The sequence below is a fragment of the Dermacentor variabilis genome, chromosome 2 (genome assembly GCF_050947875.1).
Source record: "Dermacentor variabilis isolate Ectoservices chromosome 2, ASM5094787v1, whole genome shotgun sequence".
NCBI classification, from domain to species: domain Eukaryota; kingdom Metazoa; phylum Arthropoda; class Arachnida; order Ixodida; family Ixodidae; genus Dermacentor; species Dermacentor variabilis.
Genome location: NC_134569.1, coordinates 112,684,593 through 112,704,066, shown reverse-complemented (window position 1 = coordinate 112,704,066; position 19,474 = coordinate 112,684,593). Strand labels below are relative to the sequence as shown.

At 48.9% G+C, this 19,474-nt stretch overlaps 1 protein-coding gene across 3 annotated transcripts in view; it reads left to right on the top strand.

The window, feature by feature from the left end:
- Nucleotides 1-19,474, top strand: part of ATP8B (ATPase phospholipid transporting 8B) — a 157,771-nt gene that overhangs the window by 72,568 nt on the left and 65,729 nt on the right. For 2 of the 3 annotated variants that reach the window (XM_075681774.1, XM_075681775.1), the window contains exon 2: nucleotides 9,895-9,997. In XM_075681774.1, the coding sequence (XP_075537889.1) occupies nucleotides 9,961-9,997 (37 nt within the window). In that variant the 5' untranslated portion in view covers nucleotides 9,895-9,960. Of the gene's footprint in view, nucleotides 1-9,894; nucleotides 9,998-18,679; nucleotides 19,112-19,474 lie in introns of those variants that run through there. The other variant, XM_075681776.1, reaches the window with a different exon arrangement.

The following is a 19,474-nucleotide window of genomic DNA, read 5'->3' as shown; positions in this document are numbered from 1 at the left end:
ACATGTGTGGGCCACTTGAGTGCACGGCGTCGGGGCGGCTGCCATCGCGTGGAGTGGAAGAGCGTGCGCGCTGTTTGTTTTGAGAGCGGCGCCGCCGCCGCCTTGTTGTTTTCTTATCTCTTTTTCAGTGGTGGGAAAGAATGCACGCGTGCGTCTCCTACTAACGGCTGCGCCGAGCATTGTGCGATCCCCGCCCCCCCCATCGGAGCCTGGCACCCGGCCGTGGCCTCCGAAATTGCGCGCCCGCGTGTTAAGATCACAGAGGCCACAAACCTCCGCGCTTCAAGTTGCGATGGTACCGCTGTGGGGCGCCAGCGGTGCTGGGCCGGCGGGCTTGCGGTTCCGGCTCGCGCTTCTTGCCCATTTGTTCCCGATTTCTTTTCCTCTGAAGGGCCGCTAACTGGAAACACTGAATCAGTTTGCGTTAGTGTATTATTGTCTGAAAGCCTTGTCCGAATTTCTCTGGCGCAGAAAAGTGAAAGCCGCGCTGATTATTGAACTTCGCGCGCGAACAGCCGCGTGCATGACGTCAAAATGAAGTCGCGGTATTCGCAGCGCGTATTTCGACAACCATTTATTTCTGAACCGCGAGAGTTGCTAAATTTACCAAAGTTGTCTCTCCGCTTGCTTTCGAATGTAACGTATTCGTTTTACTTACTGGTAAAGACCCTTAAGTACTTGCAAGCAGACGTTATGAAAATTTATGGAGTCACGCAGAGTTGATGCGGAAATGTCGAGGTCGTGCCAGCACTAGTATTTCGTTTTTGTGTTCTGTGTTTTTTCTTCTTGTGTGTGTGTGTGTGTGTGTGTGTGTGTGTGTGTGTGTGTGTGTGTGTGTGTGTGTGTGTGTGTGTGTGTGTGTGTGTGTGTGAGGCGGGGGAGGGGGGCGTTACTAAGCGTCCTATAGTGAGTAAGACTGGTCTATTTGAGTTTAGGGTCTGTAATATACCAATCTATCTTAATCGTCGCTTCAAACTAGTGCTAGCAGTCATATCTCAATCGGTACACCGCCTATTACTTTCTTGCTTATCTTCATATATATATATATATATATATATATATATATATATATATATATATATATATATATATATATATATGCCTATGACAGAAAAGGAAAGCTAAATAGATAGAACGTGTTTACGTAAAGGTCGCTGAAAGTTATGACAGCATGACTGCACACTTTCCTTATTAAAAAAAAAAAATATCGTAGGTCGCGTTTGCGAGCAGCACAATATTCGGCTGATCACTGAAGTGTATTGTCCGCGGTCGGACATCGTCAAAGGCCTTTTCTTTGTTCTTTCTTTCTTTTCGGTTGCTATTCACTTATTACTTTGCTTTCAGCGAAATTGACTGGAACGTGTTATTAATGCGAAGCTATGTATACACTGAAAATGTCGTTCCATCGAACGCCGAAAGAAAAAAAAAAATGCCGTGAAATTCGTGAAGCCGCGCTGGCGTCATAAGAGTCGCCTTGGCGGTCACCGACACGCGTGACGCATACGTGTTTTTCTCCACCGTGCACCGTCTTTGCGCACGGCCCGCGACAGCCGAACCGCGGGCGCCGTCCGTTTGCCCCGCGCACGATGAGAACTAGCACACTGCAGTTGGCCGCAGCAGATATCGACGCCGTGGTGTATGCGGCCAACTGTCGCGGCCGTCTCTCATTAGTATCGATTGCTGTATTGACGGCGGCGAACGGTGCGCTGTCCGCCCTAATGAAGCCCGCCGCGTTGACAGAACTCCGACCGCCTGTCGTCTGCGTGTCAACACGCAGACGGCAGCGCGCCCTGGAGCTGTCGATGGGCGATACTGCAGTCTCTCGCTGCATGTTGAGGGAGCACGTGGCACACGAGCCGCGCACGACCCGGTTCATCGAAAGGAGGCCGTTGTGCAAAGAGTGCGACGCGAATCGTTGAGCGATAGCGACGATATGATATCTGCAGAGCGATATAATGTCCGTGCCCTTTGTATAGAGCTCGGGCTGGCTTGCAGCGCCCTGCCGTCTTCGCCATTGCAAGTAGCAGTTTTGTCAACCCCCTTGTGCGATCGAGTTACCTTCTTTCTCGCCCCTTTACTGCGTCAGCAGTTAAAAAAAAAAAAAACCGCAACTGCTGTTGCTGTGCCCGTCCTCTCCGTTACGCTGACGACGCTGCCGTCGTTATCGTGTCGTCAGGTCGCCTTTATCCTCGGCACCACCCTCGCCATAAAGCGAAGAAAGAAATTGGTGCAGAAACCATCGAAAATTTAAATAAAATTCTGGGGCCTTACGTGCAAAACCACACAGGCGTTTTTTTTTTTTTTTGCATTTCACCTTCATTGAAATGCGGCCGCCTCCTCTGCTGCGATTCTATCCCGCGCCCATGGGCGTAGCATAGCGCAACAATATCATAGCCGCTGCTCCACCACGGCGGGTGTGAAACTATCGAAGGTGATTGCCAAAGTAAGCGAATAGCTTCTGCATGCCGCAGAAATGACCGCGTAGACTCGTGTAAGGGCCGCACCCCAACTTGGCAGCCCAAAATTTGGAAGACAAAAAAAAAAAAAAAACTCCATCGGAGAAGCAATCGCGTTCGATGCCGTGCGCGCTCATACGCGAATTTTGGCGCGCTGCACACCCCAGATGTACCTCTGATGCAGTGGTACATCCGGGGTGTGCACTAGTCGCCGGCGCCATTTTGACCGAAAGGTTCGATCCCGTGTAAGGGCCGCACAATGTCAAAATTTAGAAACAAAGCTGTGGCCCTTACACAAGTCTATACGGTATCCGTAGCATTACTTCCCAATTATGCTGCTGACCTCGATGACCGTGTTGGATGATGGCGGCAAAAATTGTGGTCGACATGGTTTGATAGGAAAACTCTTGCTTGGGCTAGTTGGTTCATGCTTGAAGTAGTAAAGGCAAGGCGCAGAAGACCAGGACTCAAGAAGAAGAACACAAACGACAGGACCGGCGCCGGTCCTGTCGTCTGTGTTCTTCTTCTTGAGTCGTGGTCTTCTGCGCCTTGCCTTTACTTCTTCAAGCATGGTTTAATAATAATAATATTTGGGGTTTTACGTGCCAAAACCACTTTCTGATTATGAGGCACGCCGTAGTGGAGGACTCCGGAAATTTTGACCACCTGGGGTTCTTTAACGTGCACCTAAATCTAAGCACACGGGTGTTCTCGCATTTCGCCCCCATCGAAATGCGGCCGCCGTGGCCGGGATTCGATCCCGCGACCTCGTGCTCAGCAGCCCAACACCATAGCCACTGAGCAACCACGGCGGGTCAAGCATGGTTTGATAGACGGCGTGACACCGTGCCGACGACTGCGGCGTGACGACAATAGATATCTTTGGAATAGGGTCCCCAAACCACCCCGAAGCGTTGGGGGCACGCAAACTCCATTGGCGGCCTATCGCGCTCCTTCGCGCTCGCTTTGGTTCCTTAGGTACTCCTGGCGGTTTGCGTCTCCCAACGTTTGTGCACCCTATATAATCTAAATTTCTAACGTCATCACAACGGCTGCGCACCTGCGCTTCCTCCTCCGCTGGTTTGCTCCGCGGATGAGGCATCTGCTTACCATTCATTCGCTCTTAAGTCGTGCAGCACGAAACGGCGCCGCGCGACAAGAGACGTGCAGCATACCGCTGCAGCATGTAAACGTGCTCCGACCGCAACCCAAGCGGGGGAGCAACGCGACATGCCGCCACCACCATCGACAGCACCGTCCACTTTCGGACGCCACGAAGTTCTCGTCATAGAATAAAGAACCAACAGAGCACACGTGCGTCTCTAGCACGACTCCCAAGTCTCCTCCTAGTCATTGGGGAGGGGGGCATATGTCAGAAACTCTATGCCAACTAAGATGCCGCCGGGGTAGGGTTATGAACTCCATGGGGGTAAGGCATTTATCCGGGGCCCTCCGCTGCGACACCTATATTGGACCAGGTGTTGCTTTGTAGCGTTATATCTTATCACTCTATCAACAAAATATAATATAAACCTATATTAAAATTAAGTCAACCTACTATACAACCTTACTATAATGTTATTATTAAATATGATAGACAGACAGAAAGACAAGACAAGACAGACAGACAGACAGACAGACAGACGGACGGACGGACGGACGGACGGACGGACGGACGGACGGACAGACGGACGGACGGACGGACGTTTCCGCGCAGTATCTGCAGAGGAGACCGAGGCGCAGAACTCTTGGGTCCCGAAGGGACCGGCACGAGACGAGGAACACGCGCCGCCTGCATCGCGACTCGAGACCGTTTTCTTTTTTTTTCTTTTTCGAGGGACGTCATCTGTCATTTTGTGATACACGTGCTCACGCACGCTGTTCACGGCTCACTGCACTGTTGTCAGCAACGCGACCCATGTGAGCTGCCAAGATTACATACATAGCACAGCGCTGCGCCCGCGTGTCACCGCTCGCCGGGCGCGGTCTGTGCCGAGAACGTCTATTCGTTGCGGAATCGCACGGAGCCCGTCAGGCACGGCCTACGTTAGCGGCCGCCGCACTGGTTCTTTCGCAAAGCCGTCTCTAGGAGGGAGCGATGAAATGGAAGAGCGGGGGAGGAGGGGGGGCAGCAAGAGGTCGCAGAAAAAAAAATTATATACTTGCTTATGGCAGCGGATCACGATCTACTCGATCGAAAACTTGAGCTGCGCACGTTTCGAGAAAGTGGTTGCCCTTATAGCTCTTTCCACCCGAACTTCGATCCCGAAGGCAGTCTTATCTTTAACTGGTGTATCTTTACGACCGTGAAAATTCCCGTCGCGTGAAAAAAAAAAAGATGAAGCGAAGCGAGCTCCGTGCGGTTTGTGATCGGGTACGCTGCACACGTGTGGCTCTTGATAGACAGCACCGCCTGAAAAAAAAAAAAGGCTTAAAGGGCACTACCGCCTACATGGATGAATGCGAGACCATTGCGACGTCTCTCCGATGACTCCTCGGCCTCGTTCGCATATTTGCGTGAACCGGGCGCAGCTACTGACTGGAAGTCGAAGAAGTCGACGCAATCACCGCGCCGTCGGCATCACCGCGACGCGAGGCGCTGTATATATAATATGTATATATAGACCGGCCACACAGTTGTCGATTCCCGGCAACGCAGCTTATGCAACCGTAATCTTTGGCGGGAAACTCTTGCGGCGAACGTTATGCGCGAAAGCGAGCTTTCTGGTTCTTTTTTTCTCTCCCCCGCACGGCCGGCGCCGTCGCTGCCGCGGATGGATGAGTGGATGTTATCAGCCTCCCCTTTGGAAAGGGGTGGTGGGTTGCTCCACCAAACTCTTTCTGTTATACTGCCCAATGTCCTACCTAGGTTCCTGTCCACCGATATTGGCCAGACGTTGCAAATCACTTTGCTTGTTAGCTAGCAACACAATGTTGTCCGCATAAAATAAACCTGGAAGCTGCTGCTCTACTACTGTACCCGCCTGTTTGTATGAGAGATTAAACACGGTATTACTTCCTTCTAGCGCCCTCTCCGTCCTCGACATGTACATCATAAAAAGCAGTGGGGATAAAGGGCACCCCTGCATCAGTCCCTTGTTGATATCAACTTTCTCCTCGCTCCTCATCCCTTCCCATTCAATGCAAACGATATTTTCTCGGTAAATCTCTCTCAAAAACTGTAGACAATCGTCGCCTAAGCCTTCCTCTTCTAGAATATCCCACAAAATGCTGCTGTTTACGTTGTCATACGCTCCTGTAATATGTCTAAAAAGGACACATTTAACGGTCTGCTTTCTACTCTTGATATTCCAATACATTGAGTAAGAACAAATAAGTTATCATCCAAACGCCTACCTATTCTGAAGCCATTCTGAATTTCTCCCAAAATGCCTTCATTCTCTGCACATGCTTGCAGCTTTGATTGTCTGCATTGCTAACTTGTATATTACCGATGCAATGGTCAATGGTCTATACGAGTGAATTCTTTCTCCCCGTTAACTTTATAAATTAAATTCATTCTATTTTGTCGCCAACTGTCTGTCATTCTTCTATCCTTTAACGTTTTTTCCACTGCTTTCACCAGAGCTTCCTTACTTTTTTGATCCTAGTTCATTAATCAGCCTAACGGGAACCTCGTCTGGCCCTGTGGCTGTGTGCTTATGAATTTTCTCTTAGGCTTTCTTCCTAGTTGAAATTTGTCAACGCCAGCTCCTTTTCCATCTGGTTCTTTTTCGTGCTCTTTATTTCTTCAAATACAACCTCGTCATTGCCTTGGAAAGATTCGGCTGTTATTTTTCGGTTGTAATTTAATGCCGCTTCCCCTTCCAGTAAAGTTTCCATCTTCGTCTAGGATATGTTGTTGTATTGTTGTTGACTTCCTGCCTAATAGTTTTATGTGGTTCCGAAATATCCTAGGTGCGGCCTTCTTTTTCTCACGTATTTCTGACAACCAACGTTCACTTTCACCTTTTATCTTTGCCTGCACCAGTATTTGAACCATAGACTTTTTCTCCCGGTATATTTCCCGTTTGCTTGCCACTTCATCCTGCGGAAACTGCGCCTTCTTTGCCTGCCTGTGCTCTCGGGATGCTTTCTGTCGTTTGGCGATCGCTTTTCGTATCTCCCTGTTCCACCAGATTTTGGGTTTCTTTTTTACTTTACAACGAACATTTTGCTTCCCTTTCCGTATTTCTGTCGTTATTACGCTTAGAAGCTCGCATTCCCACTCTTTACTTGGTGGCGGATGCGCGGAAGTGGGCGCTATCTGGTGGTGCTTCAAGGAACCCAGCGCCCACGCGGCGCCCACCTCCCGTTTACCGGCTGTGACCACGTGACTTTTTGTATTATCTCCGCAGGCGCCGCTGGATTGTCCGCTTCATGAAAGCAATATTGCTTTCTCATTAAAAGAACAACAGTGCTCGCTGCATAAACGGTAGAAACAAGCGGTTAAGTGAAAGCCTTCGAGCGCCACTCAAGCGCACGCCTTGCGTCATCCCACGCTTGTCGAAGGCGCGACAAGCGTTCCTTTAAAGTGCCTCTCACCAGGTTGGCCATATTGAGCTGACACGCGCAGAGCATACATTGCGCGATAACGATCGTGTCTGCAAAGTATTACATCGCTACGCGTCGCGGAAAGACCTGAAATTTGAAACCGAACGCCGTTTTCCTATGCTTACTGGACAGCCAGCGATCTTGCACTACTGGCCATCGAAGAAGCCATTCAACTCTGTGATGCGCGCACAGAAGGCACGGTTCAAATCTACACTGACAGTCAAGAGGCCCTCAAGCAACTGAACTCCCGATCCTACACGACTAACATAGCGCACCGTATACAACGAGCCTGCCGCCACCTGCAGGACAATAGACATGCACGCATTTTCGTACACTGGGCACCAAGCCACAACATGAGGGGAGCGGGGAACAGGGCTGCCCGTGAGGCTGCAGGCAAGAAAGTGAGAGAAGACTGCCATCGCATCTGTGAAGTAGGCCCATCACTGCTGGACCACAGCTATAGCTCCCCGTCATCCGTCGTTGTACCAGATCAACAGATTGCCCGGCTGAAACACGAGAGGAAGGTCCTATACGGGAGTCCCATTCCTAGCATCCTTCCTCTCATACCCACCTCATTCCCACCTGCCTTCCCAGAACAGCCCAGGTTCTCATCCACAAAGCAAGAGCTAAGGCATCCATTACACCGGATGTTCTGAGCAAGTGGAGAGGAACACAAGTGGAATGCCCCAACTGCCCTGCGACCAACGTCGATCTCATCCATCTGACCTTTTCCTGTCCTGCCACGGCCAGTCTCAGGGACAAGCACGCCCGACCTCTAAAGGTGGCATCGTACTAAGACTGGGTGGCACCGCAAGCAGATGCCACCAGAAGAATTAACGCTTTGCTAAGGAGGCGTGCAGGCATCCTTCCGTTTACCTGATCTCTTGCCCCTATCTTAGGTCGCGGGCCATCCCTTCTAATAAAAGTTTCAATTAATCAATCGATTTTCCTTCTTCTCACGGCAGCCGTGCTCCGAGCCAGAGGATGACGTGCACGTGTTAGTGCGCCTACGTACACGTGTTTGCACTGAAATATTTCTATCTCGGCTTTTAATTAGCCGATTAGAAATCTTTTTTTTTTTGGCGGCAGAACGCTCACTAGAGGACACATAAATTCCAGCGTATAGAAAGAATTTGCTATGGGGCCTGATGAGGGGCCCTTTAAGGCGATAGACCCCGTGGCGTTGCCTCGCCGTTTGCACGCACGAAGTTTGCAAAAGGGTACCGCCGGGGAAGCGTGTGATGATTGATGTAGCGAGCTGTGTATGCGTTAACATGCGTTCGGGTGTCAGTTCTACATGACTGCTATGCACGTACGTGATACTACTGTACGCGTGAGAGAGGGAAATAAAAATATATCGATGATTTTCTGCTCGACCCAACCGCCCTGGTATATAATACTCACTAGAAGCCTTCCTTACCTGCCTCACCTGGGTCTGACGTGGCCTGCTGGTTGGGTTCCTCTCCAGATACAATCCGCGAGGGGGTTTAACACAAGCTGTAGCTCAATAAAGAAAGAAAAGCTCTAATGGCGATTACGAATGCGTAGCGCGAATGCTTAAGCGCTAGCTGTAATGTCAACTACGCGTTTTCGCTCCAGATTACCAGTTCGTCAAATCGCTTAGGCTTGGGGGTGTAAAGTTTCTGCTTCTTCCATGAGATTTCAGTGTAAATGATGTTTTATAACGTTCTTGTTTAAGCTACTACGCTCCGATAATCGACTGCTCGCCGGCTTTCTAATACATAGGCGCACGCCGTGATGTTAAATGCCGTCTGGTCTACGCGACACGGCGGCAAACGCCCGCGCCGCCACAGACTCACGAATGGAAAAACGAAACGTCACCGCGCCGTGGCAAAACTTTCGTGATAATGCATAGCGAAGATGTGCAGGGTGCCTCGATAACAGCGCCGCGTAAACTTGTTTGGCATCGGGGCACCCTATTGATGCGCAGTGTCCCTAATGAAGCGCGGAGGGCACTGCACTTGGTGGTGTTGCAGCAAACCGAGCTTTGCGTCCCGTGACTAAAGTGTCCTACCTCAACCGGAGGAGGGGGCGGGGCGGGCGAGTGTTGTCTAAATGTTGTATAAGGTGCCTCTATGTCCTCCTCCCCCGGGGCGGCGCGGGATTTGGAAGTTCATTTATCTGTATGTACTTGTCGGTGTACAGGAGCAAAATTAATGTGTGTGTGTGTGTGTGTGTGTGTGTGTGTGTGTGTGTGTGTGTGTGTGTGTGTGTGTGTGTGTGTGAATTATAGCCTACTCCGAGTGGTTAAATGCACTTATCGTGACATAAACTGCCAAGCGAAGGGGCGGGAACCTCATCGCGCAGCTCTTGCACAGCTCCTTGCTTTTTGCCCGTCATTTTCCTTTCTTTCTCCTTTACAAAAAAAAAAATGTTAAGCGAAGTTTAGAAGGGGTGGCGTACATGCGCTGCGGTTCCGGCGCGAATTTCAAAAAAGCAAAGTTTGACCCTTAATTTGTCTAGCAGTAATCAACTATTTTTACCTCGCCAAATATGTTATAAAGCGGTTTTTAAAGTATACCACTTCAAAATGATTTAAGTGTTAGTGACGCCTCAGCATAAACGCGTCCAGCCCCGCCCGCTCACAAGCCCTATCTTGCTACGTTACATTACCTCGATAAAGTCTGGTTGAGTCGGCTTGTCGGTTCGGAATATGGTCCTCGAGTTCATGTAAACGCTAACGGGTCAGCTCGGGTTAGCATGGAGGCTAGTTCGGCTAACCCACCTGCAAGGTTTGGGTAGCTGCTTGGTGAGATGCGTGTAAACGCGGTCGAGGAGGCATGAAGCCTTCTCGACTTCTGACTCGACCCCCGTTCGTCGGGCCACTGTAAACGAAGCTTTGTGTTGTCGTTTCTTGACGCAGGTTGAGCGGCGGCGCATGCGAGCAGCCGCCGGTGTGCCCTTGCATGGCTGAGGACAGCGGCCAGTCATGGGCTTTGCGTGCTGGGCTCGGGAGGTCCGCCAAGGTGAGCACAGTGTCCACTCTCTCGTTCCCCGTTATCTATGCTTCACCTCACTAACTCCGTGTATTGCAGCGAGAACACCGACCAAAACAAGCGTCTTTCATGCGTTTCGTAATTACTTTACCACTGTACATTTGTGTAATGCGGTGAAACATAAGTAGTGTATTGGCGGTGATGGGAGGCGAGAATGTGCGCTAGTGCTAAGTGTAAGCAACGTGTCATTGTTTAGTATACTTTCTTCGGCGCCTTCAGGACACCAAAGGGTCAATGGTGGCACGAAAGCTGGAACCTGGACTGTCAATAGGTAGGGGGCTCGCCGGCCTGTCCGCGACAGCGGGCAGCCGATCTTGTGTGCGAACACCCCCTCGGTGTTCACCCCCACGCTCTGATCTCGGCGGCCCCAACCCACGCACCGCCCTGGTTCCAGCTTAGATATATCCGCAGTACTTTTCGTTCTCTGGAGATCCTGCGCCGGCCGGTTTAATATAATCTCAGTTTCTCTTGACGGTCTCGTTTGCCGATATTATTTTGGCAGGCTAAATAACCACACCGCAACATACATCTATACTCCAGTGAAGCTTACTAAAACAGAGTGACAGAGAGCGAGTGTGAAGAGGAAAAGGGTGCTAGACCGCCATTGGATAGAACACATATAAGACCTGTGCCAAGGGAGCCAGATGGGGCTCCCCTGTTGTCTGTCCCTCCGTGCGACGCCCGGCTGAACGGAAGCTTCGCGGAAGGATTAGTAGCGCACAGGCGGTGCGTCCTCCTTCTCCTTCCTTCTTGTAACGCGCAGCCGGCGTTCGTTTGATTTGCTGACAGGAGCGGTAGTTTTCGCCGCACTGCACGGAATTGGCGAAGCGGAGCGCATCTACACTTATGTGTGTTTGGTTCGAAAAAGTGCGCAAATATGCTTTATCTCCTTCAGTCACGATATTAACCGCGTGAGTCTAGACGCAACCTCTTTCTCCGGCAATGATATCGAGGAGAAAAATGCGAAAGCTAAAGCCGAATGCAAGTGCCAACGTTTCCTGTCGAAAGGTGGCGCCATATATGTAACGCTGGTGCGGAGAATCTTGATTGGCATGTGTGACGCGTGAAATTTGAAGTACTTTTGTTACCAGCTGCGCTAAAAGTGCTTTTTCGGGGTATTCGGTGCGTGCGTGCGTGCGTGCGCTCGCGCGCGCGTGTGTGTGTGTGTGTGTGTGTGTGTGTGTGTGTGTGTGTGTGTGTGTGTGTGTGTGTGTGTGTGTGTGTGTGTGTGTCCAAAGCTCTTTAACAATAACTAGCGCATCTTCTTCTAACGAACATTTTATTTTGATTTACTAAGCACCGAATCATTCGAGAGCTCACTGTCGGGAATTTATTATTATTATTATTATTATTATTATTATTATTATTATTAGTAGTAGTAGTAGTAGTAGTAGTAGTAGTAGTAGTAGTAGTAGTAGTAGTATTTATAATTATTACGAGCTGCCAGAACTGGCCTGAATGTTCATGCTACGAGACAAAAAAAAAAGAAAAACGTTTCTGGAAGGGAAATCTATATTAAAGTCCAATTAAAGGCGGTCCTAACTCGTGACTCAAGGTGCTATTTTTGATTCTCGAATGGCGCCACGCGCTTCGCGGCTGTTTCTGGACAATGACCGCTGTACTTCGGGACACGTCTGTTGTTACTTGTATTTGTTTCCTGGAACGAACTTTCCCCTTTAGACCTGTTTGTTTCAGTGACATTCTATTCGCCGTTCTTCCTAATGGTTCACATCAAAGGAGCTGTTGCTCTGGGGCCTCTAAAGTCTTCCTCCCTCTTAGGTTTCTTCCTTTTACGTAACGTTTAAAACACCTATATCTTTATAATGAGACCCTCTACATCGTGTTGCTTACGTAAAGGTCCACACTCCTCGCGCATTTGCCTACCTACGATGTCGTGCTCGAAACCCGCTTCGCTCAAGACTGCAATAATAACATGCAAAAGGAAGTAGAAAGTGATGAAAACCGCGTGCGCCATTTTCAACTTCCGTTTAGAAGGGTTGGCGTTAAGGAAACGTGAAAATGGGGGATGCACATTTGTTGAGGTTGTCGTGGCAAGCTTCTAACGTTGTTCCCTTTGGATCCCTGTCCACTTTCGAGATGCTGTGCCCTCAGAGCTGGCCCCTTTACAGATACAGGAATGTTTTCCATCAGACCTGTTCCCTTTTATACCGATTTCCTTGAGATACGTGCTCCCCGGGTTCTTTCAGTGTGGCCCAGTTAAGCACATGGTTGCCACAGCTTGGGCAGAGTTGCTCTCTGCACTTGCGGTTCTTTCTTGCGTTCTGGGCCGAGCTGTTAAAGCTGGCCGTCTACCAAGAGTTGTCTTTTTTAGGTGCTTTCCCTTTCAGTTGCACGCTGCTTAGCCAGGAGACTGACGACGCGGTCGTTACTATACTCGTTGTACAGACGCTGCCGCTCTTTCCGCGACCCATGTAGAATGAGACGCTTCCCCACTTTCTTGGTGCAGTTTCTTTGAAGGGGCGCTTCCAATGAAAGCGCGTTCATTAGTACACGCCCTGCTGCAACATTTCATTTACTCTTTTCGAGGTCCTTTAACGCGTTATCGTTCTTAGGGTACTTCAAAAATGTGTGCTAGAGTGCCTTCTGATCGTCTGCAAAACGGGCATGAAGTGTCATGCTCTGTTGGGAACATGTGCAAGAGCACGGGATGCGCTAGCGACCCCACTTGCGTGCGTCGCACGATCGTTTGCTGCCTTCGGCTGAGTTGCGGATGCGGACGGGGAAGCCTACATCTGCCGCTTCTTTACATTTGAGTGATGTCTTTGTAACTTGTCACGGGGTGCGGTAGCTCTGGCTCGTCCTCGGCCCAGATTGACAGAGTGCACTAAGCTCCAGAACCCCCCACCATCCCTACCGGCACGCGATTTACTACGCTAGTAGTGACTTCGTTGCTCACCGTAGCAGCCGAGCGCGCGCAGCAGTTTCTCTCCAGCTGCAGAATGAGTAGGCCACGCGTCATACGTGCTTCTGAGGAGCAGGCAGCTTTCGATTAGTAACACCGCGAGCAGAACCGGGACGGGCTCGTCTACGCCGTGCCGATGCTGCAGACCGGGCACAAGAACTGGCTCGCGCAGCCGAGCGCAAGCAGCATCTGCGTACCGAAGATTCGGCAGCCTACCAAGCCGTCGTTTAATGAACTATGGGGATTAGCCCAGTGATAAACAGCGGGGCCGCAAGTTTCGGCTTCGCTGGTTAACGAACGATCTGTACGGAGTGCTTGGGTGGTGATTTATTTGCGGTGATTTATTTATTCTTCGTTTTTTTATTTTGGCTTTTATTGTGCAGCAAAAGTTCTCGGAACTTGCGAAGTTCTCTCTTTGTCTCCATTGTAGAAATACAGCGTAGCCCATCTTGAATAGTAATTTGTTGATACAGCTCGATTTTCGCTTTCATATTCCTTTAAATGTGCGTACGAGTCTACAGTTATAGACTGGACGGAAATTAGCAAGTATAGCACAAGGGATTACTGGCGTCGTTTGATATTATCGCTTCTCGAGGCAATTTGCACTTTTGTGTCTTTCTGCCTCGTCGATGTCGTATTCGTGCTCAATCGCGGTGTTGTTCGCGACATTTAATTCGCGCTTTCCTTCTTCGCTTCTCACTGAGGTACGCGCTTGTGGATGATCCGAGCTTATGAATAATGAATGCATGGTTACTATCAATCAATCAATCAATCAATCAATCAATCAATCAATCAAATGGGCGTTTATTGTTAAAAACAGGAGATATACTTACAGAAAAATTTCGAGTGTTAGCCTGAATGGATAGCATATTTTAACGTATTTTATAGAAGTTCACAAGCTCCCCTCTTATTAAATGAAATATTTCTAAGCAGCGGCCCCGTTCTTCTGCTTAAAATTTTATTTACGCGGTATTTTCATTTCATTATATTACCTGGAAGACCTTTAATACATGAGGTATTACATGAGGAGTTGGTACAAATACAAATACATTAGCTAGACGTGCGCGAGCGATCCAGGCATAATCACGTTGAATTATGAGAACATGAGCATTCTAAAATGATTGGCGGTTTATTGTTGCTCTTTAGTGTCTCTTAAACCACTGAGCGGCACGTGTTGCCCGCTGGAGCGGACACCGGTTCGATCGGCCGGGAGTCGCGTACGCAGGTATCGAATTCTCATGGCCGTTTGACCGCGGGGAAAGCCACGCCTCCTCCGCCGCTTTCCCGTGTCTCGCATTTCCAGCGCTTTTTGTTTCTTTCACCACAACGGTCGCAAGGCCTGAAAAGTTTGAGCTGCCGTGCGGCTTGAAGTTCATGGTTATCGGCGGTCTCCACCGACGTTGGAACGCCCCTACGCGGGAACGAAGTATGGATCCGTCAAAGTTCTTTTTTCTTGCTTACTTACCTTCCTTCCTTCCTTCCTTCCTTCCTTCCTTCCTTCCTTCCTTCCTTCCTTCCTTCCCTCCTTCCTTCCTTTCTTTTCTTTCTTTCCTTTCCTTTATTTCTTTCTTGAGTCAGGTAACAGTATTTCACTCGCTCTTGTCCTTTCATGTTTTTATTTCTTGTTTCAAAGGCTCAGAGACAGGTCAGCGAGACAAACGCAACAAACGATAAATAAAAACTTAATGTTTGGTCCGTGAAATAAAGTAGATAAACGCAGAAACTGCGCTGGAGAAATTGCTGAGGACAACCGGCGAGGGCTCAAGCACGACGAATAGCACAGCCGTTAAATTGTGACTAAAGCGTTGGTTTTCTATGACGCAAACCGGTGTAGTCGGATACATTTCGCCGTTGTGCAGATACGTCCATTTAAATTTCTGTTTGTCGACGGAAACAGATGTTGCCGACACCGTGCGTGCATTGTTGCAGCAATGAATGCATATTAGGTCAAGCGGAAAATTGCGCATTCAAAGGCAACATACAGGTTACTTGCGCGGTTCGGAAAGAAAGCACCGAACTTTGTTAAACAGAAACAGCCGGCAAATGTCTGTGTTTTTGCTGCCATTCTGGTGGGAAATAAATAATTAATGAGGTGATACCGAATTGGTAGCCACTGTACATATGCAGTCGACTCCAGCTACGACTACCACTACGTTACCTAAATGGTGTTCGTTCTGTATAGGAGCGCCGTCGAAGAGAGGACGAAAGGGGTTCCGGCCGTGGACCTGTGCGAAGATGACTTCTTCGCAGTGCATATTGCCGAAAACGTGGCTGCTCGCACGTTGCTAAAACGTTGATTAACTGATTAATAACTATTTCCTTACCGCGTGCATTGGGCTTCGTTAGCCCGCTAACGATGGTTTGAAACGCCGGTTTCTAGACTTTCTGCGCCGCCCACGGAGACACTGCGCTATCGGATATGAAGGAGAAGTATATTTTTTGTTTTCTAAGCAGCTCGCCTTTTCGCCGCAAGATGTTAACTTTTAAACGCACTCCGAAGTTTCGCGACCGTCAAAGTAGAAAGCAAAAAATGGCCGCCTCGGAAAGCGGTGCGCGCGCTTCTAAAGATTGCAGATCTCGTGATTCAGCTGCGTTTGCGGCTGATTTTATCGGTGGATCGGGCATCAGCGAATCTGCGGATGCTGTCTTTTCGTCGGACTGTCAGTGCGACGACGACGCAAGCCAGTCCAAAATATCGGCGGTCGCAGCCTGGCACGCCAAACTGTAGTGCTCGCACTTAAATTTTTCTACTGAAAAATCTGTTAAACGAATTTTTATTTTTTGGGGTATAGTGTCTATTAGACGACAATACATCTTGTATATCTCATAATTCTTGTTACGTTTCTTTTTCTTAGTGGATGCAAGCGTGCCTTTACAAATTTTGTTCAATTTTATCCCACAATCTTAATTTTGGCAATTTATATCTCTTTTATGACATACATCTTATTAATAAAACTTTTATTCGTGAAAAGTGCATTCATTCTTCATTTTGTTTATGCATTACATAAAATATTCAGTATCGTAGTTTCTTCAGAAAAAATATCTGGCGTAATCTGCAAAAAATACCTATTTTCTCCATGATACGGAAAGAGTTAATGCGCAGCTTTAGTGCGTGGTTATTCTTGCTTTCGTGTAGTATTTCTTATAATATTTAACGCAGCAAAGTAGTAACGGTTCGCCAGCTGTCCGCTAATCATTTCAACAACATGCTTACTACTTCCGTGTTCCCTTTTTCGCAGTTGTAAAGCAAGCTTTCGCGTGAGGCAGTTTACCAAGCAAATGGCGGTGTAGTTATTTTTTCCACTCGCGCATGCGGGCACAGTTTGCTTGCCTCGTGAGACGTAAAATGTACACGTGGCTCTCGCGATGAAAACTACGCGCACGAGGCAAGCCCTCTGCGTGTGCAGCTAGCACTTCTTATTCATTCGAACCATGATTCGTGGTGCCATTATATAGTTGGGCACGTGTGCAACGTAGGAAAGCCAACTTTCGAATTGGGAAAGCCATTTATTGTGGATTGCAGGAAACGCCAGCTTGGCACTTTACCCTAAATGGTGTGTTAATACATCCTCCGGCCCTGGCCGACGCAGAACGGAGAAAAAGCGTCGCGTTCATGAGCCGAGCATCGCAGGAGTTTTATTGGATGGGGCTCAGGCACTTCTGTTGGGCGCTCGGGCACTCCGGGAATGCGCGAGGGGCTATATCCGGCTTTTGGAGGGAGAGGTTTCACGCACAGGGAAAGGCTTAGTGGGGCTTCAGACTCGGCGTCAAAACCATTCCGGCCGCTTGCCATTATTCGTTCCTCAGTTATCCGCGGTTCTGCTCACCGCGGTGATTGTTGCCTGGCTTCGACAGCATCGAATCAAATGACAATAACGCCACATTGCTATAGGTTGAATTAGTACTTTTGATAAAGATACCTGCGGGCTGGTTGCTTATGTGTAGTATGGTAGTAGTGTATATCTGTTTGGGTATTCCTCAAACCGATAACGTGGACATCTGCGAGCGCAGTTAGCGTTGACGTGGGTCGCTACTGCAAAACTCTCTTCTCTGCACGCGAGTTGATTTGTTGCGGTCTTACTTTTTTCCTTGCTTCCTTCCTTCCTTTCTTTTCTTTTCTTTTTTTTTTTTTGTGACAATCGCGGGGCGCATTTCCATCAAACTGTCGTCCTCCTCCGAGTCACTCCCTAGACGGCCGGAAACGTGTCCTCTTCCCCCTCCCTCCCCCCTGTACGTGAGAGGAGGAACTCCGCCTGTCCGCAACGCTTCGATCGGTGCTTTCTCATCTCCGTGCCCTCTCCTTCTCCTTCCTCCGTCGCTTCCTCCACTAAAATAGAGAACGGATCCACTCGCTTCTTTTCTCATCTTTCGTTTCATTTCTCTCGGTGTTTACTTTTTTTTTTTTTCTTGGTATACTCTTGAGGGCATCTTATAGATGGATGCGTTCCGAATTTCTCCCTGTCAATGGGCGTGGAGTTCGGATACCGTTTTGTTGTCCGAGTACACTTTTTTTTTTCTTATTCGTAATATCGACCCGTTTTCTGGGACCCCGGGGGGCTCCAGTAAGTGAGTGAGCGAGTGATAGCGAGGCGTCCAGCACTCGCCGCGTTTGTGTGCCCCCCCCCCCCCCCTCTTCATATTTAGTTGTTTTTCACCGCGTCAAGCCCGCGTCCGGTCGGAACGGCGCCCAGTGCGCGACTTCTTCCGAAAGAACTGTGCCGAGCCGTCGAACGCGTGCGCTCAGGTTTTCCGAAGGTTTGCCCGTGTTGGCTATACTGACTTTTTCTTTTATACTTTGTTATTTTTATTTTAATCGGTATCACTTGCGTAGTTATGCCTTCCGACCTCTTGACAGGGCGGCAAACACAGAAAACCGATCGCTTGAGAAAAGTTTGACAAAAAGAAAGAGCAATCCAGCGAAGGTAGATAGGGATAAAAATATATGTGGAGTGTGAAAAGTGCTTTGGCGTTGGCTAAAAAGCTTCCGCCACGTCAGAAGAGTTGAGCAAGCATCACTGAGGTGGGCCTCGCTTGTTCATGATTGCGCCAGTGGCCTTTTAGCAAACGCTGAGACGTCTGGTGCGTGAGTCACAAGTACACATTGGGAAAGTCCGGTGTTAATAAATACTTAGGAGAAAGATTCGTCCATAATATTTTTTTTCTGCGTAATCGTTAGCGCACTCTTCTGTGCTACACTCATGTGCCGCGCGCGCGCGGGTGTGTGTGTGTGTGTGTGTGTGTGTGTGTGTGTGTGTGTGTGTGTGTGTGTGTGTGTGTGTGTGTGTGTGTGTGTGTGTGTGTGTGTGTGTGTGTGTGTGTGTGTTCACACCTAACTAGTCAGGTCACTTGCCACAAGAAAAGCATGTAGGGCTTCCAGCTAACGACAACGCTGACGATTTTGGCGTGCGGACCTCTTCAAAATTTGTATTTTTTTCCGTCACGATTGACATTCACACGTGTAGCAAGATGTAAAACAAGGAAATATATTTCGCCAAACAACTATAATTTCTAAAATTGGTCGCATAATATGCAACCGTGGAAGAATAGCGTTTCACACGGCGGCTGGGCGTACTCGTGGTAAGCTGCGTATCAGTTCTGTCCTTATCAGTTGCTTATCAATAGCTGCGAACATATTGTTCAACATAGCGCACTGCTTGTCGTATTGTGTTACATATCTCGGTCGTAATCATGCTGCTCTAGCAGGGAACTCCGCCTTCTTTAGATATCATCGACAAATGCAGGGAATGCCTACATTTACCTATAGCGATAGCGAAACTTGGAGCTGGGCGGTCAGCAGAGTGGGTGCACCTTTCGATATTTGACGTACGGATTATGAACGACGGCAACTGGCAAGGAATCACTTGGCCCTTGCGCCATTAAAAGCTACATATCATCATCAACTGGCAAGGAAGGTTCACTTTCGACTGCAATGTGCAACGCTGAAGTGGCGCTCTAAAGGACATACTAGAACAGGTGATGCAGAAGTGTGAAAATTGGAGCTGAACTGAGCGTGTCGCCCGTGTCCACGCACTCGGTTCAGCCACAACCGCAGACCGTTCGGAAGGACTTCGTGTTGTGGCGCGGACGTTTACGTATACGTCGCTTGGAATTCCGAACTCCGACGCAGAATATGCGAGCTGCGTGGGAATCACCAAAACAAGGTGTGTATGTATATATATATATATATATATATATATAGAAGCTCATTTGTCGTTATGCAATAAGTGCTTGCCAGCGCCCTAATTCCTTACCTGTTGTCAGTTCTCTGGACAGCATTGAATAGGCTGGACTCTAGACCATTTTCGGAAATGGAGGTCCTTTGACCATGGCCGTACGCATCGACGGCACAGAAAGCAGCCGCGAAAGCGTTATTAAAGTAGCTCAAGTTGAGAGGTCTTGGCGACCGTTTGTAGACTCGATACGAACCTTCAAAGTGCGCGAAAGTGTGCTCTATCTCCTCTCTCTTTTCATCCCTGTACCCCCTTCTCCCAGAGCTGGGTGGCAAACCGGACGCGTGCCTGCTT